Genomic DNA, 26,123 nt, shown 5'->3' with positions numbered 1-26,123 from the left:
TCTAAGGGGAGATCCATTTCTAAGAATCATTTCCTGACAGCACTCCAATGTGAAAACCTTCTTGGTCCACCATTTCTTGTCTAAAGCTAATCCACAAATGTGGAGCATCCCCATGATGAAAGAACACATATTTAGTCATTTCAAGCAAAAATATTAAAAATTTGCTGTTGCAAACTTGCAACCTTACATTTAGGAGTTTTGTAAAATAAAGTGTTGCTAGAGGGAAGTAAGTGACACATGTAGGGAGAACCAAGATGAGCCTCAATGTTAAGAATATTATTATGACTGGATGAAGTCCTGGGATGGTGTAAAACTTGGAAGTAATGAACAACCGTGATTAAAAAATGATAGCAAGGAACAGTACAAAATTATGTATAAAGTAATGAGGAGGAGGGAAAGAAGGAGGTGGTAGTGATATAGATCTCATAAGCTTTTTCTAGCACATTTGATAAAAAGGAGTTTTCTTATTCCCAAAGAATTCTTTGCAAGCTGTCCGGTGTCTCACATTATTGGTACATGTTTATTTTTCTAGTTTTATGGATCTTATGGGAAACAAATGAAACATTACAGCTATTTGAGCTAATCTTTGCTATTGTGCTAATATGCTTTTATACCTAGGCTAAATATTCTCCTGATAGATTAAACACAGGACCCACAATCTCCCTTTATAGGAATATCTGCCATTTGATTTTTTTTCCAAGTCATTAGTCCTCCAATTCATTCTTTTTATCTTAGTCTCAAATATCCAGAGAGACTCTATGGTTTTTCATCTGGATGCTAATGAACCACTCCTGAAGGTGCTTCAGCTGCAGCTGTGCAGCCGAGAGGTCATAATAAGGATGATGGAGGTAATAATAGTCCCTGTCATTGCCACCACCCGAGTCCCACCGGTCACAACCACAGCATGTCTCGGGTCTCAAAATGGTTATGAAATAATATGGCCAAGAAACAAAGCTTCTTATTGCTGGGGAATATCAAATCACTTTGCAAATTTAACTTTTAAATTGCTGATCCTGATCACATGAGATTACTCGGAAAAAAAAAGGAAACAGAAGGATGATTAAGGATAAGTACATTATATTGTCTTTGTCTGGAGTAATGGATTGTGCTTATGCATCAAGGCAAAGTACCGAACATGCTGGAAAGAAAGCTGCAAGGTTTTGTCCATTTTCCTGATTCCTCTGAAGAGCAGTATCTGCGGGAAGAATATGAAAGAAGAAGCAGCTCAGGATGAATGCCACATTTGAAAATTGTACTGCTAAGGGGCTTGGAAACAATATTCCTGTCCTAAAGAACAATCGCTGGTGAAGACTGTATGATATAAACTGCAGGGCCGAGGGAGAGCTAATTAAAATGGATCCACTAATGCTTTATGAAACAGGCAGCCAAATTCCTTTATAAAGCATGGAAACTTTCTTTATGAAGCCCAAGTCAGCTATGGTCGAGATTCACTAAGCACTCAGAAGAGGAAATGCAGTTCGGAATCTTGCAAAAACTTTTTGAGATATGGATGCTTGGGCCTCATTTTCAAGAGTTTCTGAAATATGTGTTAAGCACCTATGTTTTTAGAAAGACTCTCCAAGCAATTGTGGTATGAATCAGGTTATCTCATGTTGGGGGAACCTTGCTGGCTGGTCAGAGGTTTCACTCTATCATGGCCTTGAAGCTTTCCCCAAAGCTTGGCAACATGAGGACTCCCCCACTCCCACCCCCACCTCTGCCCCAACAAGACTTCCTGCTCTCCACCTGCCCTTAACTAGAGATTGTCTCTGGGCCTGGAGGACTGACCTTATCTGAAAGCTATCTCTAAGCCTGGATGCTTGATTATTCTCTAGGGTGATCTTTGGCACAGTCCCCTGGTAGAAGCCTTTCTCCTGCTACACATATGGTAACTAAGTCTTGTACTAAGAGCTTTGCTGTAGGACCCTACTGCCACATACAAAGCCTTTATGTGGAGAGTGCCACTTAATGCAAATTAGGGTTTGTCCATAGGCTCCTAATCCTGTATTTCCTGTACTCTGGAGTAAAGCTGAGTTGATTCACCAAAGTCATCTCCTGGACGGCTGTCTCCGTTCTGTTCATGGGGTCATCCAGAGTTCTCTGTCATCACATCTGTCCCTTTGTTCTCATGGACTGGTGGCCACACAGACCTCAAAAATAAAGGGGACTTCACAATCTCACATTTTAAAAGTCAACTCACTGACCTAGTGGTTCAGTGCTTAAGAGCACTCGCTCTTCTATAGGACCCAGGTTCTGTTCCCAGCACCTACACCCAGCAGCTCAAACCATTTGTAACTCCACCTTCATGAGTCCTGATGCCCTCTTCTGGTCTCTTTGGACACCTACACACACTTGTATGTACACACACACATATATAAATAAGAGTAAAAAGAAATATTTTTAAATATCAACTCACTGAGGATTATCAAATCAATAATTTAATTTTACAATAACTTGATAACTTGAACTTTAGAAAAATCAATGTAAGATTATAAACCATGGGGAGGGGGAAAACTCCAGAGGGCCCAAATCTGACTTAGAGGCACTTGAGAGTTCCCAAGACCAACATCAGTGACTACAAGGCCTTGTTTGTACTAATAAATCCATACGATTTGTGTATGTACACCTGGATGAGGAGCTAGAACATTTACCATGTGCCAAACATGGCTTTGGAACTTTACAAGTGTTGACATGTTTAATCGGAACAGCTCCGTTGGATAAGCACAGCTGCTTCCCTGGTTCAAAGATGAGAAAACTGAACATAAGGTGTTAAAATAGGGTCACATAGCAATTAGAGGGCACTGTTTTACAGTCCCTGCTCCTGAATACAGCCTATTACTCTTCAGAGACTTTAGAAGAGTGTCTAGACACTGAGGCAATAGCGCTTGGAAAAGTTACAAATTGGAAAGCAATTGGAAAATCAGCATCTTGAATCTGTGCTTTAGGTAGAAAACTGAGTCCTGCCCACGTAAACCCTGGTTGACTTGTCATCATCCTGTGGCTACCCATCTTAGCAAAAGCCTAGCCCTTGGTTTGCCTTGATGTCTTCTATGGGTGTCTGAGGGAAAAGGAAAGGAAGGTTTGGGTATGTGTTCAGTTTGGAGCCGAGTGGTTTAATTTCATTTTGAATGGAGCAGAGCAGGATGTTGGTTGTGATGATTTTAGACGCTTTCATTTTGAGGAACATCATGGTATAGGAGAAGGATTAAAACTTTTAGAGGAATCAATGCAGTCATCAATTTTATTCTCATAGATACATCCTCGTATTGCAAACGAGATGAGCGATGCAGCTGCAGGTGAGACAACACTCGTTTAAGTGAAGTGCTTGGCAAACTCGACGTCTTGAAAGAATCCACAGCTGTTTGAAATTTGCTCTTCATTTTACATTCTCCTCCTTCTGCTTGCATATTCAATATGATAATTTGCAAGAGACATTTACAAGAAGATACGGTTTCTCCCAATTTGCAATATCAGTTTTCAAACTTGGAGTATTTTTTTTTCCCTGAGATTCTTCTCTTTCCCTCAGCAGACTCTATTTGCTTGAATAATTCAGTGGGTGCTATTTAATTGGCATCTGATAAATGGTGTGACCTCTTAATTGGAAAGAGAGCCAGATAAAAAGATTGAGTTTAATGCTTTTCAATTACTCTACGCTATTGTTAGGACCGAATGAACAATTTACTGGTTTAAATACAGGAAGAAAAAGTTCTAATCTGTTACTCATATTCTAACATCTTTCTAGTTTATAGGATTGACTTAACTGTGCTCATATAGGATTATGGTATTTTAACTCTACAGTTTCATGTTTTCCAAATGTCCACCATAGTTTTAATATCTGGTAATCCTTTTAATGTTTTAATCATTTAATTACTGATAAATAGAACGTAGCTACTGTTTTAAGTGAAAAGTGAACTATTTTTCTAGATTTCAGTGTTTCTGAACTCTCTCTGCAAATGGAAATGGAAAGGACTATTGAGTACATAAAAGTTCTAAAAAGACTTGTGTTCTATTGCTAATATTATGAGATTAAATTTTATGTTTGTTCTCATGTCTTTCAGTTAAAAGTTATGATATGTAAATGGAAAAATAACCTGCCTACAGTAATCTACCTGGTGATTTCCAAGTCTAGGATTCTAAAGTACACATTCTGATTCCTGAAACCATCTGTCAATCATTGCACTATGACATCACTCATACTGGAAGATGCTGCCACTTGGATGGAACCTATATAGTTCTTTAGAAAATGACACATTAGACCTAATGGTATTCTCAATAGAAACTGATTTTCTCATAGACAATCTTATTCGTCTCTATTGGAGATTTTACAGTTTTGTGATTATTTACCAATTATTCTCTTCTAGATAGAGACCAAAGTAAGGTGGTTTGTTTTGGTTTTGTAAGCCTTCAAATAGTGGTACATACAAATCTTTCCGTTTTTATGTACTTATACAATGAAGTAAGTGCCCTTTAAAGGCTTAAGTGATGAAAGGGAAGGATTGTGCTTCTTGGGTCAAGCTGCTGCTGTTCTTTCCAGTTATTCGTTCTCTACCTCTCTCTTTCTCTCTTCCTTCCTTCCTCTCTCTCTCCTCACTCTCCTTTCTTGAAAGACAAATTAGGATTTGGTAGTTTGTAGGAATCTTAGGGGAAACTGAATGGGATGGTTTATAAAGCACCTAGCAACTGTGTTACTTACAAAGTTGATGCTGATAAATATTAATTCTCTGGCCTTCCCTTTCTTCCCTGTTGCTGTATTTGAACCTGGTTTTTGACAGTTTTGTGTAACTGCTATGAAGTCTGAAGGGAACTGAAACTGTCAGTCTAATTAATGGGTCTGGGTTATCGCCACAATGCTATCACAAGCTCCAAATATATAACACAGATAATCATGCACATGTATACATATATTACTGAATAAATATCAGCAAAACATAACTAATATTATTATTTAAATACATTAATAATTAGTACTTATCTCTAGTATAGTAGGCTACATTATTTCGGTTATTTAGAATGCACTTAAGTAAAGTTTCCCCTTAATTACTGATGGTCAGACCTGACCAAAACTTTGCATATAACTTCCTGCTTTTCTTCAATGTGTTTCTGATTTCAGTGTCATCTTCTATATGCTTTACAATTTGTACCACACTGTGTAACATTAAAAAGCCTTTATTGCCTTATTTTAAATGTACTTAAATGATGACATTCTTATAGGCATGCAATGAATTGTTACTAATCTAGATAGATGTTTAATTATTCTATGTTTATTTTAACACAGAGACACTCATCTATGGTGTGATTGATTTTCTTAAGTTCAGATGGCATTTTCAATCTCTGGATCAAATAGTGTAATACACTTTTAAAATATATGTATTGTTGTTGAGGGCAGGTGTATGTTCATGGTGTGAGTGTGTCAGGATGTGTGCCAAGGCATGTATATGGAGATGGCTGAACAACTTTATGGAATTGGTTCTCTCCTTCAACCTTTACATGAGTTCCAGGAATGAAAACTCCGTTCATCAGGATTGTACAGTAAGAGTCTTTGCCTCTGAACCATCTCATCTCACTAGCCCGTTTGTGATACATTTTATGTTTCTGAAATAATTAACATCCTAGAATATTTTATTATACAAAATATATTACGCAAATATATTTGTTCAATAGTCAGATAAGCTTCACATAAAGAAATAAAGTTCATTTTTGTTTAAAGTGACCCAAGTTGATTATATGACCGGGTTAAGGAGAACCACTTCAAAATCCGAAGTCTCAACTCTGTACTTCCTTTTATATACTACAAATAATTACTGACAAACAACAACAACCATTTTAACCATTTCAATTTTTTATCACATAATAGGAACTTTTTGCTAAATGTATCTCACTTTTCCTTTAGGAACCGACCCTGCCCCCTTCCCACTTCTGGTGAATTGACACTCCCCACAGGTGGATTAAATAGTCCAGACCTAACTCACTGCTTTCTGCAAGTCCTGTTAATCAGTTCAGTGGTGGATAATGTGAGAGTCTTTAATATGATTTATTCTTCTTTCCAACCAGAGAATTGCTGCTTCACATATGGTGGAAGACCCAGGATTCCCAGGTCAGTGATCCAGGAATTCGCTGCTAATGATATAACAATAGAGCAAACTAATGGGGTAGTCTTTGTCTTCACTCCTCATATTGATGATACGTATTAGCCTGAGTGGCTGCTATGTCCCAGTGGGTTTGTGTCATATCTGAGTCAGGCTGACTTTGGGGACATCACTATTTCATGACAAAGAGTGGCCAAGGTTTATCTTTGTCATTGAAGGAGACATAATTGTTTGGAATTGCTTGCAAACAAAAACAAACAAAAAACCTTGAAAAATAATCCAGGGAAATAACAGCAGTTAGCCAGAACTTCATATTCTTAGCATATTCAGTAAAAATGAATAGAGGGTCAGAGGCTCACGAAGCTGATTCTGTCAGAAAATGAAATCAGTCAGTATAGCTAGAGAGAATTACATTTGAATCTCTGTGGGGGGGGGGATTATGCTACCCACTCATATAAAAGGACAAACGAATGCTGAGTCTGAAAATGAATCAATATAGCAGGTCAGAGATCAAAGTGGAGCCCGGAAAAAAAAAATTAGTGTATTGGGAATCAAGTCACCCTGAGGCCAGATCTTCTCAAGAATGTTTGCTCTTGTGAGCTAATTGCGTTTTCACTCATTAACAACCCAAAGACCTTTGACAGATTTGTCATTTGACGTGCATTGTCTCCTCACAGCAGCCTACAGAAGAGGATGTCATCATGTTGACCTTATAGAGGAGGCTAATAAGCATCATGCAGATTAGCTTGCCTGTATTATACAACCAAGCAGAGTCTCCTATGCTGATGGCAAGCTCCATGCCCTCGGAATCTCAGCTACTTGCCCTCACACTGTAGTGTGCTTTTAGAAAACAGCCAGATTCACCCCGGGTCTCCAGCACCAACATTTTTATGATGGAGCATAGAAACTATCTTTTTAAAAGTCTTTAAGTGATCCTTATATGTGGGGATTATGAGTCACTTGTGAGGAAATAGTCGTATTGGAAGATAGGGTTTCAGAGAGACTGATGCCTAACATTTTGATAGAATGTGCTTATTGAAAAGCCTTGTTTCTGACAGACTAACACTTAAACTTTTCCCGTTATGTAAACTGTGAACCAGGCGAAAGAGCTTTCTGAGAAGAGTTTCTTTGAAGGACTGGGGAAGGGGAGAACAGAGCTAAGGGGGAGGATGTAGAAATGGAACAACTGTGAAGGAGAAAGACAGAAGACAAGCTTTGAAATACTATTTTACCAATGATTTCTTACGATGTTACTCTTTTAATGATTATGTGCGTGTGTGTGTGTGCGCGCACACACACACACGCATGTGGTGTGCAGGTGCACAAGCATACATGCATAATTTAATTTAAACTTCAGGTACTATAGTTTATTTACAAGGCAATTTGAGATTCTGTTGTAAAAGACATGCATACCTCTGCCTGGCTCAGTAGTAACAGTGGCTCGTTAGACGTAAAGAGAAATGTTTGATTTTATTATTGACATTGAATAGACACATTGTGACTGCTAATACTATTAGCTCAGTAGATTAGTGGATTGTTCAAGGATTATAGAAACATAAAGAATGCAGTTCAAACTATTACCCATCCTTTCCCAGAACAGCCCTGTGAGCCACAGATGATATCTAATTTACAATAGGATTCTGTTTACCTATCATGCCCTGGACTGCCTGCCCCCCACCTCAAGTAACTAAGTGGATTAGAAATTGTTTTTGGGAATATACATTATTTTTGTAAAAGTCAGGCCAGTGTTTATATATTACCCTGCAGCTTCCTCCTCTGCACAACCTGTGGTCTCTAAGTGGAATTATAACACACAGTCTTTCTTAAATTTCCTAATGCTGGGAGGACCCGAGTCTTCCTCAATAATAGTTCCAGCCATGCGATCACAGTTCTAAAGAGGTAATATGCTAGGTGGATACTACTTCCAACTTGTCATTTCTTTTTTATACTGTGTCTGCTCACAATTGATTTGGATTGATCTGGGTTAAAGAGATTTATTTTTAAAGTGCTAAGTTTATCATTACTCAGCAAGAATATGGGTAACATCTTGAGGTTTCACTATTACATAGATATAAAATTTCCAGCTTTGGGATAAGACTGAGTTTTATATAGTATTTGACAATCACTCAGTTTCTTATGAAAGTGAACATTTAACAGAAGATTTTGACCTAAAACCCTATCTCCCTTTTAGACAATGCTTCCCTCACCCTAGCAGCAGTTTGGCCATCAGGGATTTTGCTATATTAGTTTGAGCTACCTGCTTCAGTTCACAGGGCTCCTCCACCTTGTCATTATCGTAGAGATATCTTCATTTTTCTTTATAGCTGTCATCATGAGCTGAAACCACCGATAACACAGTCCTTTCTCAGGTGCTTACTACTGTATGCAGTCTCCAGGTAGGTCATAAAATAATAAACTATCATTCATGACTTTATCTCTGCACCTGTTTTCCCCTAGGGAAACCATGTCACAGTGTTGAACCTGTTGACATCTTCTAAAGCCAACAAACGGAGATCTATCAGATGAGAAGCAAAGTACCCATCTGTGTATGAGGAAGGGGGTGTCATTAGCTCCAGGTGCACAGTGCTGGAAGAGAATGCCAGCTTAGCAATGTCCTGTGCTGTGAGCACTCACCACCATAATAGCAAATTCTGAGCATCTGTCTTTAGCATCGTTGGAGTTCCTCACCTCTGATGCACTCACTACCTTGGAACAAAGAAGGGACTGGGCCTGATTTACAAAACATACTATACCACCAACTAGTTTTTCCTAGAAGATTGCATTAGTGTCTTTATTATTTGCCTAATAATACTGTTAGAAATATATTTAAAATGATACATCTCTATGCTAAGAGAACCACTTTTTCCTCATATGTAAACTGCATGTTTAACATGGGGTACAGTGGTTGTGATAAAAATAGATTAGGCATCGAAACTTTTTAATATGACAATTTTACATGGTTGATGTGTGAGAAGATAGCCTGGGAAATGCCACTCTGGGAGTTTAGAGGTCACTTGGAAGTGAGATAATCATTGTCAGACATTAAACCTACATGTTTTAACTTCCTCTATAAATGACCAGTCTTTTCTCTCTCTCTCTCTCTCTCTCTCTCTCTCTCTCTCTCTCTCTCTCTCTCTCTCTCTCTCTCTTTCAGGGAAGTCTCATAACTTGAGGATTTTTCAGTATCACTCTTTGAGGGGAGGTTCATCACCTGAGGATAGGAGACTGATTTCTTGGAAATCAAGTGTGAATATGATTGGGTTGGGAGTGGGAATTGGTTTAACACGTTCATGCTCTACGAGACACAGGGCTATGATGGAGGACTCCACTTCTATGGTTTTCCTCTAAGTACAAGCCAGATATAGAGAGCATGAAATGTTTTAGTAGTAAGGTGGACAAAAGCAAAGACGAATGCAAGAGATCTGGGACAGCCATCAGCAGAGGGAGATGAGGACAGACCAAGGTGAGCCTGGGGATATAACGTGCCAGCTCCCTAGGTCTCCTATAGCCTTTGACCCAGGGACCACAGTGGCAGAGTGACAGACTCTGAAGCACACATGAGGCATCCACCCGACAGGTGATGAGTGTGAGGGCCGCGGGTTCTCAGGGAGCTTCAGCTCACAGGAGATGCCGCTCCTGATGATGAGATGTAGGATCCCAGGCTCTAGAGCTACAAATGTTGCCTATCTGCAGCCAGGAATCGTCCCCAGTAACACAGGATCCCAGGCAGAAGGTGAAAGGCCCAGAAGGCTGCTTTCCCAAGGGCTCACCCAGTCACACTCCCCACTAGGAGGTGTAAAGTCTCCCTGCAGACTTTAGAGCCAGTTTAGCAATAATAAGAGAGAAAGGGCGGTCTAGCTGTGAAACTGTACAAACTTAAACAAACGGTTGCAATAAAAAAAAATATAGCAAATTAAATTATTAGCTCAATTGGCTCGTTTCTCTCAGCTAACCAGTTTGAAGGAGTTTGGAGCAATGTTTACAGTAGTTAAAACTGAAATAAGAAATTGTGTATGCTGTGGCTGAGCCCAAAGATCCCAGCTCCGAGAAAACGATATTCCAAATCTAAGTTGTAAACCCAACTTCACGTTTGCTACCTTGCTGTGACTTTGAAAAATAATCGACATCTGTAAGTGTCGCTATCCTTAGTCGTTTTGTGATAATGTTATAACTACATGAAGCTGGAGTTACAGGGCATTTGAACTACTATCATACTCAATTACTGCTCTGGAATGTTCGAAGAATACTGCTTTCAACCATTTTGCTGTGGAAACAAAGCCGCTGTAAAACATAGAACCTGTTTTGCTTTTCTTTTCTTTCTTTCTTCTTCTTTTTTTTTTTTTTTTTAAATCCCCACCAAGCCTTGTTAAAGCCTCCAGCAGGGAAATAGCCCAGACTGAGCAAGGCATACAATAGGTCCTCCTTCAAACCTGGCTTTTCTATTATTTCTTTTCTACACCACCTTTCCAATACTTTTAAGAGATGCTTCTTCCCCTCTCCCCCATTATCATTCCCTGATGTTAAGCAGCAATTATTTACTTTACAACAAAACCTGGGGTCCAATGAGGGCAGGCTGTAATTTAATCTGTGAAAACCAGGGGCATTGTCCTTGAGTGTGGTGACAGCAGAGTGTAGCCCAGGTCATTGTTTCCTGTTCACACTCACTGGACAAACGTTATTGCTTCCTTCTTTTGCTCTTCCTCCCCTCCTACTCCTCCTCCCCCTCCTCAGTCTCCTCCTTATACACCTCCCTTTTCTGTCTAGGCCACACACACACACACACACACACACACACAAAACCACCACCACAACCACAACAACAACCATACCAGGATCCCCATTTTAAAGAAAATAATTCAAAGGATAAATACAATCTTGAAAATTTTCAAAGTTAATCTGAAATTTTCCTAAAAGCTAAGTGTGTCAATTAGACTTGGGTGTTCAAATAACCCCTGGAAACAGTAAGGTTCAAATGGAAGCAACTACTTGTGACAGCATAATACATCTGTTTATTCGGTTTACTATTACAATGGTGACAGGTTAAGAGCACTACATTTCTATCCTGCTGAGATGATAACAATGGAGATTTCAGTTTGTAAAGTTCACTGTTGTTAATGATTAAAAATTTTTATTTTAACAGAAGAGTAATTGTATATATATACCGTTCTTAGGAAAAGATCTAAACTTTCTGGCTTATGATCAAAAGCATATTTGTTCATTTGTTTAAACATAAGAGACAGTTTAACTCTTGGTTACTGCTTTTAGAAATGCATGGTATCCTCGAAGCAAATGTGAACAAAACATCTTTTTCAATAGTGCATTCAATTGTTGTATGTCATGTCAGTGGGAATCTGAGAATCCCAGGTTCAGTATTCCAGGACCACTGATACACACTGGCTTACTTAAACAACCAGTCATGACAGGCTTTCAGTGCCTCCTATGTACAGACCAGGAAATCAAAGAATACAGGAAACACGAATGAGTGAAATGCAATCATTTTTGCTTTGATTTTGCTTTTGTCTTTGCTCAGATTTCCGATGAAGTTAGTAAATGCAGACATAACTGTTGTTCCACTCCATTCCTCAACAGAAGTGACTATGTTAACTGGGTGTATGTAAGAATCACCTCTGCTGGGACCTCGAAAAAGGAAGCAATATCTTCTGCAGTGATTCAAGTCTCTGACTGACATTTCTCAGTTCCAAGTTTGAGTGCTACTTGAACCTGAAACTGAAAAGGTCCCAGCTGGAGTCACACTTGTCACTTTGTGGCTGTCCTTTTAATTGCTTCATGGACTTGAGACAGTCGGTCAAGATAGACAAATCTAGCTTTCTCTATATATGTATATACATGTGATTTGTACATAGCAGCACATATACATACATACATACACACATCAAGACAGTGTCGCTTCCCCTGTGTTACCTGGAACACCAGGAAATCAAGTCTTTCACTCTGCACCAACAGATGTTAACCCCAAATTACCATTCATTTATTTTAATAAGACAAAAGCTACAATAAAAAAGTATAAAAAATTTCAAACTTCACTGGGCACAAGCAAAAATAGGAAGGGTTGAGAAAAGGCTAAGAGAATCCAAGAGAGGGAAACTTTTGAGGGGTCCTTAGGGTGAGGAGGGAGCTTTTCTCCACTCCTGCTCAGTGTTTTCACACCCTCAAACCCCCAGAATTCCCAAGAACAGCCTCGTTAGGCGAATAGAGAAAAAGAAAGCAGACACACACGACTTCCAACACCACAAATAAATAAATAAATATGTTAAAACAAGACATAACTCATTAGGCACCGCTTGAAAGGCAGGACCGCTCAGGGACCAGACAGGCTGCAGCAACGACCCAGCTTAGGCAATGGCAGCTGTCACAGGAGGAGCCGGAGCTGAGCCTACAACTTACACCAGAGCAGAAACCGAATCTTTTGTTATTCCAGGGAGGAAACCAAGCGGAGCTGCCCTGCGATTCAGGTGCACCCTCCAGGGTGCCTACGTCATTCACCAGCTGGAAGCGCCCCTCACTGGGACTTTGGAACCCAGTGCTCAAGTTCTGAGCTCGAAGGGGGGCGGGGGAGGACGGGTTTCCTATGGTACCCATATCCACAACCCAGGAATATTACAAAGTTGTCCTTCGGCTTGCTCTCAGCGCCTCCCCCCCCCCCCCTTTTGTGTCCTCCAAAGGAGGACATGGGTGGAGCTATACCGAGTCTGGGGTTCTGCGTGCACGATCTTTTCTTAAGCACCTAGCTCTGCTCTAGGTGGGGTGGAGCGGAGGGAGGGAGGACCCAGGGAAAGGTGAGCCTTCTTTGAAAAGTTGCCTGGTCATCCTCAAGCTGGCCTTCCTTAACAGTAAGGCTGTGCAAAGGGAGAGCAGTGTTTGGGGACAGTCTGATACTTATTCTGAGCAGAGTCCGGCCCGCTGACCTGCGCAGCGATCAGGGTTGAGCGCCAGCTGGGAACTCAGCCCCAAGGAAACACATGGCGGTAACCGCGGCTCAGCTTAAAGAAACAGAAATATCGACTTGCGAGGGTAAGGGTCAAACTGAGTTGACGACATTAAGTTTGTGGTTTGAACTAGCAGAACTGGGGGGGAGCATCGAAGTTACTGGGCTTGGCGAATGGAGTTGTTCAAAGTAGCAAGCGCTGTGTGGGAAAAAGGAAGGGCTGAGAAGATGGCCCGAAAGCCTTCCCAATTGACCCAAAAATCTCTCCATTTTACCTTGGTCACATGGCTTTCCTAGGTCCGGCTAACCAGGCGCTCTACTACAGCGCTTGGTGTCCTGTTATCATTCGCTCACGACTGCTCCCCCCTCCCCCTTTCCGGCCACTCTCCCCCTCCCGGCAGTGCCCGGCCTCAAAGCGTGCTGATCCTGGAAGCGCAGGTGCCATTACGGAAAACGCCTCCGGATTCCAGGTTCTCCGGCTGGAAGTCCTCCACACTGTAAGCGCGACTCTTCAAGGCGGTGGCGTAGTAGTCGACTGGTTCTTCCGCAGCGTTGTCCATCCAGCTGAGGCACAGGATGCGCTGGAAAGAGCGCTTGAAGTTGTCCGACAGGAAGCCGTAGAGGATGGGGTTGGCACAGCTGTTGGCGTAGCCGAGGATGACAGACAACTGGCTCACGGTGGCGTCGTCTTGCTCAGCGAACACATTGACCAGCTGTACCACGTAGAAAGGCATCCAGCAGATGACAAACACCATCACCACCATCATCACCATTAAAGTGATCTTGCGCTCCGAGCGCTTGCGCTGCTGCCAGCCGGCCTTGAGGGCCACCATGCGCATCTTGGCAATGATGAGCACGTAGCACAGGCAGATGGCCCCGACAGGCAGCAGGAAGCCCATGAGAAATGTGTATAAGACGAAGCCCACCAGCCAGCGCTGGGCGGGCTCGGGCATGAGCATGTTGCAGGCCACGGTGCCGTCGCTGTTGGCGGCTGTGCGTGAGAAGACCACGATGGGCAAGATAACCAGTAGAGACAGCACCCACACGCCCAGGTTCACCACCTTGGCTACTGTGGGCCGACGGTAGCGCGCTGCCTTGATCGGGTGCACCACAGCGACATAGCGATCCACACTAAGCACAGTCAGACAGTAAATGCTGGTGAACATGTTGACCGCGTCCACGCTGAGCACAAGGCGGCAAAGTAGCGCGCCAAAGGGCCAGTGGCGCAACAGCGTGGAAGTGACCAGAAAGGGCACGCTGAGCATGAGCAGCTCATCAGCAATGGCCAGGTTTAGAATGTAGATGTTGGTGGCGGTCTTCATTTTGGCATAACGCAGGATCACGTAGATGACCATGGAGTTCCCACACAGTCCCACCAAGCATACCACGGAGTAGATGAAAGAGATGAGAATGGCGCTACCCTGGCCCTCGCTTAAGGTCCCGTTCTGGGAAGCGTTTCGTCCCGGTTCCTCCATGCCGTCCGCAGCGCCGGCCCCGGGGCCCCTGCTGCAGGCGCCTTCCCCGCAGCTGCCTGGACTGGGGCTAGGAGAAGAGGAGGGAGAGGAGGCGGTGCCATTGGGGAACATCCCGGCTGAAAGGGGCCGGTGCGGCTGCGGGCTAGGGCGCTCACCTTGCGCCCTTGCTGTCTGCGCCCTCCCCGAGCTCAAGGCTCCCAGCTCGCAGCTCACCGCCTCCTGGCGCCGCCTGGCAGAGCGCAGCAGCTGCGGCGAGCGCGGCTCCTACCGAGGCCGGCGGGGCGCATCGCCCAGCGGCTGCTTGCGCGCTGTCTCTTGCAGCAGCTCTGTCGGTCCCGGGCACTCCCGAGCGTGGAGAGGAGAGGCCAAGAGGCTAGAGCCGCCGCGCGCGGTACAGCCATTAAGTGGAGTGGCTCTGGACTGGTGAATGATTAATAAGCAGCACCATCGCGTCAGCAGCTACGAAAGGAGGGGGGGGGCACATAGGTGGTTTATTTCCCCCCTCCCAGCTCCCCCTCCCATTTCCAGTCCCCTCTAGGCTCAACTCAAAGATTGCTTCAGATTTCTCTCACAGCATCTTCAGGCACTCCTAGGATGGACCTGAGGAGTTTCTCTACCTTTCTAAAGGGTAGGTACCCGCCAAGAATGTAGATTCTGTCCCATTCCACCCCATAGTAAAAACTAAAGCAAAACCCCAGACATATATGTCTGGAGTTCATCTTCGTTTCTCTCAGTTGCTGCTCTCTTCTGGTGATGGGAGGGACCCCACGTTTCCCTAGCTGCTCTCCGGGACCCTAAACACCCACCTCCTTTCCGGCTTGGCCAGTCCTTCAAACCTGAAGCTGAAGATTTCAGGCCTTCGGATCCCAAAGTCGATGTCTCCAGATGGCCCTTGCAAAGTGCTTGTGAGGTCTGGCGGTGCGCTGACGTTCTTTGCGAGGTCCAACTCCCTTTGGGGCTGGCCACTGCACAAGTGCCCACGCAAACACTGAGTGGTGGAAACCAGACCTAAGCCAATGGCATTATGAACACGAAGGACCACAAAGATGTGTTAGGGGTGCTGATTTAACACATCCATCGCCCTCTTCTCTACAGCAGGGAGTGTTCAGGGAAACTGAATGAACCACTGAATCTCTAACGAAGCTTTTAAGAAGCTTCTAGTGCCTAAAGCCCCCCCCCCCCCCTTTATCTCCCCCAGGAACATCGACTGCAGAAACCAGGACGAGGGGCAGAGAGCTCAAGAGGAGGCTGGCACTCCCTCCGGAACCTGCCAGACTCGGTATTGGAAATCCATGTAGGTGTTCACAAGGGAAAGATTAGGCTGCGCTTTGTAGCTGCTGCGCCCGCGCGAGCGCGCGCGTCCCTGCTGTACTTTGTACCCTGGAGAGTTGGCGGGGAGGAGGATGGAGGTGGAGAGCACCAAGACCTGAACAGGCAGGCATGCCAGCTTTAAATCTACCATGACTGGCTGCGCAGATAATCGAACTGTCATCAAGCCCGGGATCAGTGACGAGGCATTTAGACTTTCCCCGGTGGAATACTAAGAGATACAAGGGCCTTGAGGTATGACCCCTCTCTGGTCCAAGTGCCAAAACCATTAAGACGTGGATATCAAGGCCGGCGGGCAGGCCCAAAGCTCACTGACTTCTAGGAACTGTAGGCTTCTGCTTGGGAAAGGATGTTGATATTTTTTATTTTTATTTTTTTAGGGACCCTGATATTTCCCAGAATTCTGAACCTAGTGTCTCTTTGGCCTTGCAGTCTCTCCCTGTCAAAAGATTCAGTCTCCTCTTCCTTTTTCATGGATGCTGCTATATTCCACAAAATCCCTCTGAAGCGTGCCAAGCTTCCCCGCCCCCCTTCACTCCCGGAAATACTGGCCTGCCTTAGTCCAAGGCTCACTCTGAGCTTTGCTGCCTGCAATTTTTGCTCCATAGTTATCTTCTTCTCCCTCACTCCTCTCACATCTACTTCAAGAGGTGGAAAATTTGGAATTAAACTCATGGAAGCTGTTTCTACCAGACAGCCTAGAATGCAAAACTGGACACCGCATTAAAAGTAAAACATTTATACTCCATGTCCAGTTGTTTGTTCCCAGCAATCACTTTTACATAGGTGCTTCGGTTTCCAAAACTAAGTGTGCCGCCGGAAGGGAAAGAATCACGTGTTGTGTCCAGGATGGCAGTCAGATTAAAATCAATGACCACAGACTCCCTAGGAGTATGTGCGACAGACGATGAATTATTCATGAGAAAAGTGTTGGAATGGAATTCAAAATTTGGGAGGATTGGGGCTGTTTAAGACATTGCTTTACCTAAACAAACCACCTTGCCTGAATGTGACTCGGAAGTTAGTTATGTTTCTAAAACAGAACATACAAAACAACATGTATGGGGGGGAGGGTGATGTCCATTGGGTTTAAAAAACAAAACTGAGATTTGTCCTAGAGGAGTATTTTCCTTGCCAACCCCGGACATAGTTCCGATGTCTTTGCCAGCCACTGACCAAAGTGCCCGGCTGTATTTCTGGGATGCTTTTTCAAAGGTCACCATTTAGAGGCATTGGCTTTGATCATAGTGACTGAGGCAGGGGTGGGAGTTTATGAAAGGCAGTTTTGTCATCAGAGTTTCATTAAATCCACTTTGCAACTCATCATAGAAAAAGAAGCTCCATTCAATTAAGTTATGGCTTCACATACAAATGAAGAAAACTGGACAAGTACATCTCTTTCTGGTTGTGGAGGGTTTTTGATGATGTACTACTTATTCATAAAGGGGTTTGACAATAGGTTGGCTATAATTTTTAAAAGAAAAAAATAAATGTGAACAAAGAGATGGAAAAATTTGATCACTCATATATGCTAGTAGAAATAAAATCAGGAGGCACATCTTTGCAAACAAGTTTAATGATCTTTCAAAAACATTATGAACCAGCATTTCAGCCTCTGTCCTTTATCCCTCAAAATTGAAGCTAAGTATTGGAGCAATAACAAAAAAAGATAAAGAAAAGAAACAACCCAAATATCACCAACTGATGTATGTGTGAACAAAAATATGGTACATTAATCGGTAAAATATTACTCTTCCTTTAAATGGAATAAAGTGCTGATTAGATACTGTACTGATGAACTTCAAAGACACTTTAATAATAAAAGAAACCAGTCTCAAAAGGCAATAATTACTTGTTTCAGTTCATACAAACTAGTCTAGACTACAGAGACAGGAAGTAGATTAATGATTGTCAAGGGCTGGAGGAAGAAGTAACTGGCTCAGGTATAAAGTTTCTTTGGGGGCAAGGAAAGTATTTTAGAATTTAACAATGGTAGTGGCTTCGGAACAGTGTGCCTATACCAAACCCCCTTGAATGACACACTTTAATGGCCAAAATTATGGATTTTATGTGAATTTTATTTCATTAAAAAGCATTTGAGATGGATATAGGTCATGCTTCTTTTATTAAACCTCTTCAGTCATGTATGTCTCATCATTGTGTCTGTGACTCTCTGCCCCAGGAGCAGATAAAGCAAAAGGCACTTCTAGACTAAGCAATGTGTAGTTGGGACCCAAGAGCCCTGTCTACTGTTTGAACTGATATCTCTAAGGCCTTGAAAAGTTGCCCATCCTCAAGCTCTCATGTCTTCGGTGACCATCTTTTCCTGTGCCTCTTCCAAGCTACAAACATCTGTAGAGAGGAAAAAGTTGTTGTTGTTGTTTTTCTTAAAAAGACAAGAATGAAAAGGCCCACATAAGAATTGTAGGTCCTCAAGCAGACTCTTCCTTCCATCATTATAAAACTAAACTCCCCTGTGCAGTCTTGAACCTGGTGTACAGTTGTTTATTAAATCCATCACACTGTACTGTTGGTGCATATCTGTTTGTGTATACCCTGATGTAGAAGCTTTTTGAGAAGAAAAACTGTTTTATTGAGGTTTCTGTTCCCAGAAGCTAGCAAAATACTCGAGAAACTACCCTAAATCGCCTTGTTCTTTATTTTAAAGATACTTCCTTTTTCTGTACTAGCCCATGAATTGTAGATATAAAGATGTAAATATGGGTCTTTAGAAGAACTTGGATGTCTGGGTGATATCATCATAATTAATAATTCCTCATACATCTAAATCATTCTGAAAATTTTCCATTTGCATGTCCTGTATCAACAATTATAGTGCTGACCATTCATTGATCATTCTTGGTCTTAAATTTCTTGGCAGGGAAAGGGATCTGGGAAAGGAGTAGTACATGCTTTAGTAGCTAATGATGGCTATTTAATAGTATCATGCAGTGTGAAAGCCATTATACATGGAAGATCATTTCTTTTTAATTGTAGTCCCGAGTCTCAGTTGGTTTGGTGAAATAGTAATTATCACAAGCTCAAACTCTTTGTCTGTCAAAAAAAATTGCTAATGTGGTTTTTCCAGTTGGAACCTATGTTCTAATGCATTTCAGGGGCAAAAGCACTTCCTGGAACATACTCTGTACTCAGCAGCCTCAGTCATGTTTGAAAACACCTGTCTGGGCAGATGGGAGCAAGCTGAGTGTAAGGGGTGAGCACCACTCAGCAATATGGCCCAAAGTAGAGTATGTGGTACTTGGGGACCATCTGGCATGAAGCAGTTAATGAGATGACAGTCTAATAAGAAAGTTACTAGGGTACAAAGTGGCTATCTGGCTAAACAGCAGCCTTAGACTCCATCTCCCAGGGATGCCCAATCACTTCACAGCAGCCCAGGCAGCCTGTGGTGAAGTTCATCACCAATCTTAGCAAACCCACTGGCCTGCTGATTTTCCTATTGCCTCTTCTGTGAAACAGCGTGGTAGAGTCTCTTTTGTGCTTTCAGAAAAGACACATACGGTGTAACAGCTCATTCTTCCCTATGGATTCTCTGCTGCTGAATAATGCTTCTAAGAACACACACATTCAACACATATACAAAAGTATTCATTATTATTAATGGATAAATAATGGAATAGAAATGGCCACCTGCCACCTGTATTACTTTGAATAGTTCTTAGCAAGAATACATTTTTTTTCTGTAATAAAGCTTTTGTTATTTAAGGACTTTAAGATGGGTAGCATTAGTTTCAACAATTTTATTCAAACCTTTCTTTTACTATTATTTGTCCCCCCCACCCACCCAGTGGCAATCACAAAAGAAAAATGCTTTCAAAGTAACAAAGCCACATTTTTATTTCTTTTGATACCTCAAATGATGTTTGGTTCTGCTCAGAGCACTTAAATACTTACAGCAACTTACCCATTCCTTAAGAAATGGCTGCTCTTTCAGAGCAGGCCACAGGTGTCAGTCAGATTCACCAGCCATAGAAAAGAACACAAAGTCAGGCAAAGGGCTGAGTGTAGTAGAGAAGACAGTTTTGCAGAAGGAAGCTTAAACTGGCAGTACTCTTTTGGTACTGCCACTTTAACATATCTTAAATATGTTAAAACAGGAGTCTGGGCCAGGTTATCCCAGCCAAATTACTGTTATATTCAGGTGTCCTAAAGCACTGAGGTGCCTCTGCCCTCCTTTCCCATGCAGCATAGGAAGACAGGCGGAAGCAGTTCCCGTGACAGTCTGCTTTTGCCCCTATCCAGAGGGAGGTCAGAACACATGAAAGCCCAGTGGAGTCACCTGACTAGTTAGGAAAACAGCTTTTGGGTACTGTCTAGATCAGTCAAGTTTTCATGGCTTCTGCCCTTGGTCTAGGACCTTGTTTCTTATATTAACTTACTTTTATGTTTTGATATTATTATTGGTACAAAAAAGACACTAGAGCAGAATAGACTTAATTTCATAGTTGCATGGGGGTATGTTCATATTTTTGTCCTTATTTCTTTATTAGAAGTAACTGGAAATTAATTTCTAAATTCCATTATGTATGAATAATGCAGTTGTAAATATAACTTGGCAATTAATTCATTAACGCAATAAAAAAAATTCATTGAATGCCCTCTTAGGTGACAGGCACTGTTTTGAGTTACTTTTTGAGTGGCAAAAAGGTTAACCAAATTCTTATTCCCGTGAAGAAGAAAGAGGAAACAGGTAGAAAACCAGGTATTGTAGCTGTGTTTAGTAATATATCTAAGAAGGAAAAGGATATGAGTGCTGCAGAGTGGTGTAGGTGTGGGCATATTTGACAGGGTTAGACCAAAAGGAAAAAAAAGTTAGTGCTCGACTGCCCCTCAAAGATGTGAAGATAAAGGAACACACATTTGGGGTCAGGGTTGCTCCAGCTGGAAGTACAGCACATGTGTAGCTACTGTGTAGATACCTGCAGGTAGAGTGTGGTTTTTGTCAAGTTGGCACACCTGGAAAGAAAGTCCCTCTGTTAAGGAATTGCCTGCATCATACTGACCTGTGGGTATGTCTGTGGGGGTATTTTCTTGATTGCTAATTGATGTAGAAGGGCTCACTTCACTTTGGACCTTAGGCAGGTGGACCTGGGCTGTATGAGAAAAGGAGCTGAATGTCACCCTAACAGTCAGTAAGCAGCACCCCTCAACAGTCTCTGTTTCAGTTCCTGCTCCAAGTTCCTGCCTTGGTTTCCCTGAATTGTAGAGTCTAACCTCTAAGCCAAATGACTTCCTTCCTCCCCAAGCTGTTTTTGGTCAGTGTTTATCACAGCAACAGAAAGCAACGGAGACATGTAGGTCCAGGCACACTGAGGTGATGCCCCATTGCCCCTCTTGCATCTGTGTTTATTTTGTCTCACTACAATCAGAAGTTAGAACACATCTGGGAGTCTGGAGAGGTAGCTTAGCAGTGAAGAGTATCTGTTGCTCTTGTAGAAGGCTAGTATTTAATTCTCAGCACTCACATTGTGCTCATAACCATCAGGAACTCCAGGAGATCTGCCCTCTTCTAGCCTCCATGGGCACCAGGCACACACATGGTACGCAGACATACAGGAAGGAAACACTCATACAATGAAATAATAATATATATTTTTAAACATTCTGGGTACAAATTGTGGCTGGTTCCTTTTAATCGTTGTCTCCTACAGAGGGTTCATGAAGCTCGTGATCTATCTGCTCAGAACAACAGAAGTTCCCAGGTACAACTACCAATTTCCAGTAGGAACCTGGAAGCCCCCATCTGAACTAGATTCAAAATGGCATTCTTAATGATCCCAGGATTCCTTACCTGGAGAACTCAAGCTCTTTTCCAAGGCCAGAGTGGGCTGGCCACATGGTAGGTCCAGAACTTCTATGCCTAAATCAAGTGGTAACTGTTCAGGAAAGGATGATGCATTGGAGATGTGAGTGTGACAATGAGGCCAAGATATCTATGTTAGTGTACATGGTGTTGCTTACTGTGAAGGGCGGAGTCTAGGGTGGAAATCCAAGTCAAAAGGTTACAGGTGGTAACCTGAAGAGGCTACTTTGGACTTTGTCCTCCTAGGTCTTAATGAATATGATTGACATATATGTTTTATTTAACAGATTATAAAGTTGATTTTATAACTTGAAGGGGAATCAAACAGACAAAAACAAACAAAAGAACTTTAATCACCGATGCTTACCCAGACCAGTGAGGAGCTGGAGAGAGGAAGCCACATCAGTCACTTTGGCTTTTCCTGATCATCTTGATGCTTCTTATTCCAAAACAGGATATTGCACTTCATTCAGATAGGAGTAATAGACACATAACAATGGGTGCAAACAGCCCCCACCACGGTATATAGAGGCCTGGAAGGACAGTGACAAAGATATCCATAGTAGTTCCCATCAGGTAGTTGGATCATGAGTCCTTTTTTTCCTTTCTGTAGAGATTTTCTATTTGTTCAGATATGACTATGTATTGCCTTTTAAGATAAAGGTAATGAAATATTTTTAAAAATAGTTTTAAAAAAGCAACTCTGGGCCATAAGTCTCTTCCCTATTTAACAAAACATTTGCTCACTCATTTCCTCCTTAATTATTTTGACTGTCAGTAAAAATAACACTAATAATTATAAGTGTTATTCTAATTCTAAAAATTAACATATTACGATGCAAATTGATTAACCAACAAAATGTACGGAGCTGAAAGTGTAGACAGAACAGAAGCAAGGACTGAAGGGTTCACTCAGCTCGATGACCAACTGACTCCTTGTCAGTCTGTAGCTCCCACCTCACAAGACAGCTGTGGTGATGTGCATCACATGAAGGGATTTAAGAAAGCAATCACTGTGTTACAGTACTGGGCTACTTGTCTTATCTATTCATCCTGTGCAGGCGGTTGATCTCTTTGTGCTCCAGCTTCTTCATTCATAAACTAGAGATAGTTGTGCAACTGCTTGGTAGAGTACTTAAGCAGAATAAACATATGGCCTGTTTAGAATATTGATACATACTGGGCATCATAAAAGCATTTAGATATCACAAACTAATGTCTATAAAGTATAGATTGCAGTGTAACATTATTGTTGAGCTACCAAAAATATTTAAGATGTCGATTTTCCCCTAAGGCTCAAAAATTTAATAACAGGAAATCTGGCATTTGATATTTTTAATTCTTGAGCAATTTTTAAAAATTATTGAGCAATTACTGCAGATAAGTAACTTATCCTTTAATTTCCCTCCTTCTTATGCAGCCAGTTCTATAATTCAATACAGTGAACTACGTTCCATTCTGGGGTGTTTGGACATGCCATATCTTCAGCTAAAAGTAACTAGTGTTAATCACCCTTATCAAAATCAAACCAAAGTCAGTTTAGTCTACCCACATCATAAGGGTTTTTGTCTAACCACCATGCTCACCAGTTCAACCTAACTGTGTGAAAGTTACAAAGACACAATCTACCTTAGTTTCCAGTGAAGCCTTCAAGATGATCATTATGGAAAATACATTTACATTTCATAGTTGTTATTCCACTTCTCTCCAACCTTTACTCACTTGGAAGAGTAGAAAGGAAGATTAAAAGACAAGCTGTTTGTTAGAGATAGTTTAAAAGCATTGTTTTTTTCTCCTAGGAAGGAAGATAGAAGTCATTGCTTATACCACCAATGAAGTATGAGGACTTTCAGAAAATCACCCCCAGAGCATGACGGTGCCTCCTGAGATGGGAGAAGACCTGGAAAATGCTGTCTCACTCTCACCTAGATAATTTAAAGATAAGGAAGAAGCTCATTATTAGAGTGATGGACTTGATCCCCACAGAGAGCAGGCAGAGGCCGTGTTCTCCTCCCTCACCTTAGGTAGAGGAAAATGAAACTCCAGTATTCCAGGCAGACAGGTGGCATCAGGAAGTGACTTGGACAGGCAGGAAGTTTGTGAATCACAGCAGGAGCTGAGTGCGTATAGAGGCTGATGGAAGGGGACTTTGGGAAAGGGATGGAGAGCAAAATGTTTCCCAACTCATAGCACAATTGAGGAGAGAACATGTCAAAGCCAGAGGGTGCCAATGCAGACAGGATAATGACTGCTTGGCTCAAAGAGGAATTGTCCCATCCACCAATGTTCTTCTCACACCTCTGCAGGAGTTGAAGACAGTTATCGTGGTGAAGAAGATGTGATATTTTTTAAAAAGTACAAAGAAATGAAGAATTAACCTCTGCCTTCTTCCCTACTGGACAGAGACAAAGACCAGTTGAATGAGAAATCAGTTCAATTTAGTAAGAAATTTTAAAATGTCTGAAAATGATACTGTTAAGCATATGAGAAAAAGAAGCTATGGTCTATGTGAACAGTTTTAGCTTCTATCCTGGCTAGACTTTTGTCAACTTGATACAAGTTAGAGTTATCTGGGAAGAGGAACCTCAAATGAAAAAACAAACAACAACAACAACAACAAAAAGCCTCCATTAGCTTGCCTGTAGGCAAGTCTGTAGGGTATTTTCTTGGTTAATGATGGATGTGGGAGAGGCCAGCCCACTGTAGGTGGTGCCACCCCTAGACCCAAGGTCCTGGATGATATAAGAAAGCAGGCTGGCAAGCCATGGAGAGCAAGTCAGCAAGCAGCATTCCTCAATGGCTTCTTCTTCAATTCTTGCCTCCAGATTCTTGTTTTGAGTTCCTGCCCTGACTTCTCCTTTAGTGACAGATTGTGACCTCAGAGTTAAAAGATGAAATAAATCCTTTTCTCCACAAGTTGCTTTTGGTCATGGTGTTTTATCACAGCTACAGAAACTCTAAGACCCTGTCCTTAATCCTTTCAGCTACACTGTGTGGATGCTTTGATGGGCTGCTTCCATTTTGTAGATGAGAAACTGCAACCCAGAGAGGCTAAGTAACTGGTCCAAGTTAAACAGCTAGAGGACATGGGGCTTGGGGTTGACTTTAGCTGTCTACCGCAGGGCGTGCAATCAGAACGACCATGCCACACTGCCGAGTTCTCATCTCTCACACCATCAAAAGATAGGTCTTATGCCAAGAAATCACGTAAACAGCAAATTTCAGTTACTCCCATGTTTCTTGCATTTCTCAATGAATCTAACAGTCGCCTCTATTTATCTGAAACATGAAAGGTACCACATAATCCTATAATTATATGTATTGAATAAATTTTGGGAAAAAAAATCAACCATAGCAGTATTTTAAGAAATGCGAGACCAATGAAACATGGGAATGTATTTGCCAAAGAAACTTCATTATCCATAGACTGCTGACCTGTTCCTCACCTCTGCATTGGGTGTGTGGTCAGTGCAAGGAGACAGCTTTGCATCATCTGTGTTCAAGTCCCTGGCCTTGCTGCCTGCTTCCTCTCATAAGAGAATTTCTGCATAGCTTTTTCTAACTGATTCTTGTGCTCCTTTCCTATCTCACCTTTGCCCCTTCTCCAGCAAATGTGTATTTCATAATGGGTGAGCTGAGACACCAGAGAGAAGGCAAAATGCCGAGAATGGCCTGGAAACGGTTCGTCTGCACTCCAAGAAATCATAGCCAAGATGTATGCCCAGTAATAAAGAAGTATCACTCCTGGAAAAAAAAATCAGTTAACACAATGAATCCCCTAGAGCAGAGATTCTCAACCTTCCTGCTGCTGCAATCCTTCAATATGGTTCCTCAGGTTGTAGTGACCCCCAACCATAAAATTATTTTGTTTCTACTTCATCACTGTAATTTTGCTACTGTTATGAATCATAATGTAAATATCTGTGCTTTCTGATGCTCTTAGGTGACCCCGATGAAAGGATGCTTTGACTTCCAAAGGGTTCATGACCCACAGATTGAGAACCACTGCCCTAGCTCAAGTACATGCACATTGTAAGTGGCCTAGGGACTTTCTACTTGGACTTTCATTGATTTGACTGACAGCTATAACCATGATGATGATAGGCAGATGGCAGAGTCACTGGAGAAGGAACACACTTCTCCCTGATTGAAACATTATGCCTCTGTTCTCTAAAGTGGGAAATTAGCATGTTTAGTCCATTATGCCTCAAATTCGCTAAAGAGTAGTAACTTAAATGGGAATGATTAGAAATTCTGTATTCACACATGCATACAACACTAATGTAAACTCAAATTACCATATTTTCCTTTTACAATTCTTTTGATGAGAAGCTTTTAAATAACTACAATATCTTAGAATCGATAGAACCAATTTCACACCTGTAATGTTTCAGCATTTATTTTCTTGGAAAGGTCTCCTCTACTTATGAAAACACATACTCTTAAAATCCACCAGGGGAGAT

General features: G+C 42.0%; 2 protein-coding genes across 2 annotated transcripts in view; one reads left to right on the top strand and one right to left on the bottom strand.

Annotated features, from left to right (window-relative positions):
- Positions 1-24,269, top strand: part of Clec14a (C-type lectin domain containing 14A) — a 67,383-nt gene extending 43,114 nt beyond the window's left edge. The window contains exons 3-5 of the mRNA XM_037211031.1: positions 6,052-6,094; positions 8,411-8,482; positions 23,460-24,269. Of these exons, the coding sequence (XP_037066926.1) occupies positions 6,052-6,094; positions 8,411-8,482; positions 23,460-23,496 (152 nt within the window). The 3' untranslated portion in view covers positions 23,497-24,269. The remainder of the gene's footprint in view (positions 1-6,051; positions 6,095-8,410; positions 8,483-23,459) is intronic.
- On the bottom strand, positions 11,073-15,818 carry LOC114704047 (somatostatin receptor type 1). The gene is made up of 2 exons (XM_028885106.2): positions 15,314-15,818; positions 11,073-14,966 (listed from the first exon to the last, which is right to left on the bottom strand). Exon 2 carries the CDS (start codon positions 14,616-14,618, stop codon positions 13,443-13,445), a length of 1,176 nt encoding a protein of 391 aa, XP_028740939.1. The 5' UTR covers positions 14,619-14,966; positions 15,314-15,818; the 3' UTR covers positions 11,073-13,442.
- Positions 24,270-26,123: the final 1,854 nt, after the last annotated feature.

This window comes from Peromyscus leucopus, chromosome 15, assembly GCF_004664715.2.
Source record: "Peromyscus leucopus breed LL Stock chromosome 15, UCI_PerLeu_2.1, whole genome shotgun sequence".
Lineage (NCBI taxonomy): Eukaryota > Metazoa > Chordata > Mammalia > Rodentia > Cricetidae > Peromyscus > Peromyscus leucopus.
The sequence above is the reverse complement of the archived record's forward strand: the minus strand, read 5'-3'. Positions and strand labels throughout refer to the sequence as shown.